This window comes from Arachis ipaensis, chromosome B05, assembly GCF_000816755.2.
Source record: "Arachis ipaensis cultivar K30076 chromosome B05, Araip1.1, whole genome shotgun sequence".
NCBI classification, from domain to species: Eukaryota; Viridiplantae; Streptophyta; class Magnoliopsida; order Fabales; family Fabaceae; genus Arachis; species Arachis ipaensis.
This window is the reverse complement of record NC_029789.2, coordinates 123,571,588-123,573,228: the sequence shown is the minus strand read 5'-3', so window position 1 is coordinate 123,573,228 and position 1,641 is coordinate 123,571,588. Positions and strand designations below refer to the sequence as shown.

The window sequence follows — 1,641 nt, the reverse complement described above, 5'->3', positions numbered from 1 at the left end:
TCATAATGGGACACTCATATGTTAGAGCAAAAAGTGGATCAAGTTGGATAAAGAAAGTTGTTATCAATTATGGGTATGATTTCTTGAGGAGAAATTCTAGAGGACCAACCTATGCTCTAAGTATACCTCATGCATCTACCTTAGAGGTGGGAATGATATATCATGTCTGAATTTTGGGGATACTAAAGTTAATGTAGTTTAGTCTCTTTTTACTCTTTTGTAACTAGAGTGATCTTCTACATATAGGTGATAAAATGGTGGCATTTTGTACAGTCACCCTCCAAGCTTATGATAAGTGCTGCCAACCATTTTCTTTTTTGCTTTGCTTTTCTTTTTCTTTTTCTTTTTGGGTATATAAATAAGCTGTATGGAGGGTGTGCTTAGCTCACCATGTAAGCTTTACTATATAGTCTTAACCATGAATCTTAATTAAAGATCAAGTTCAAACTGTCAAAAAAGAATATTGCTAAGTCAGTGGTTACATTACATTACATGCAGTTGTAGCTTAATTGATGAACTCAAACTCTCAGAATTTGAAAATAGCGGAAAGATATGTATTTAAACTTTTTTTTTTCTAAAGCCGGATAATTTCATTCATGAAATGAAAGAAACATATAGGTAGCATCATATAATAATTTAATAAGAGAAATAAAAGAAGTGATAATTTAATAAGAGAAATAAAAGAAAGTAAAGTGCCCATCAATTAGAAATGTGGGGTTTGTTGAAGTGATAATTTAATAAGAGAAATAAAAGAAAGTAAAGTGCCCATCAATTAGAAATGTGGGGTTTGTTGAAGTTTCTTCTGCAATTTCAAAGTCGATGCCATTATCTCTTTCATATTAGTTGAAACATTATTAAAGATGAATCTGTTCCTAATCTTTCATAAGGATTAGCTCAAAATCACCATCATCATCCTTTGAAAGGAACTATTGGATTGGGTATGTAAGATCTCCATTCTCAAGTTCCACTCAACATAGAAATCAGAGTTTTCAGTGTCCCTTCTAGTAGCTTGTAAGCCCATTTTTTTATCAAATGTCTTTTAATTTCTCACAACGAAAAATGCAATGATTGATTGTTTTTGAAAATTGTAAGCATCTTCGATAGGTGGGTTGAATCGATGGATACAATGATGAAACTTTTGTAGCATTGGAAGCTTTTTATGGAAGCCTCTAAAGAGAAAAATCTTAATCTTCGCTGAGATTTTTAGCTTCCACTTCTCGCCACAAATTTCGTTGTCTCATAATTTTTAGACAAAATTCAATGGGAGAATGTGAAAACCATAAGCCACACGGTACCCAATATTCACTTCATACAAACCATTTTTATTAAGGGTCCAATAAATTTTATCTTCTCCACCCCCAATTGTTGTTGCTAGCACACGTTGACTAGTGTCCTCAGAAAAAATACTTCTAATTAGAGTTTGATTCCACATACCATTAGAAAGTATTAAGTCATTAACCATCAGTGGTTGATTTTGCAGATTGAAAGTTTTAGATGGAGGGACAACACAAAGATGTGGGGAGCAAGCCAAGGATCGCTGAAGATTTGGATACTGGACCCATCACCAACTCGTCAAACCAGCCCCTTTTCAACAACCTTACGCCCTTCCAATATGCTATGCCACCCTCATGAAGGTACTGC

The 1,641-nt window shown here is 34.0% G+C and overlaps 1 protein-coding gene across 1 annotated transcript in view; it reads left to right on the top strand.

The window, feature by feature from the left end:
- LOC107644002 (potassium transporter 8-like) overlaps window positions 1–434 on the top strand; it is a 5,592-nt gene extending 5,158 nt beyond the window's left edge. The window contains 1 exon segment of the mRNA XM_016347768.2: window positions 1–434. This exon segment is cut by the window's left edge and continues 13 nt beyond it. Coding sequence (XP_016203254.1) covers window positions 1–170 — 170 coding nt within the window. The 3' untranslated portion in view covers window positions 171–434.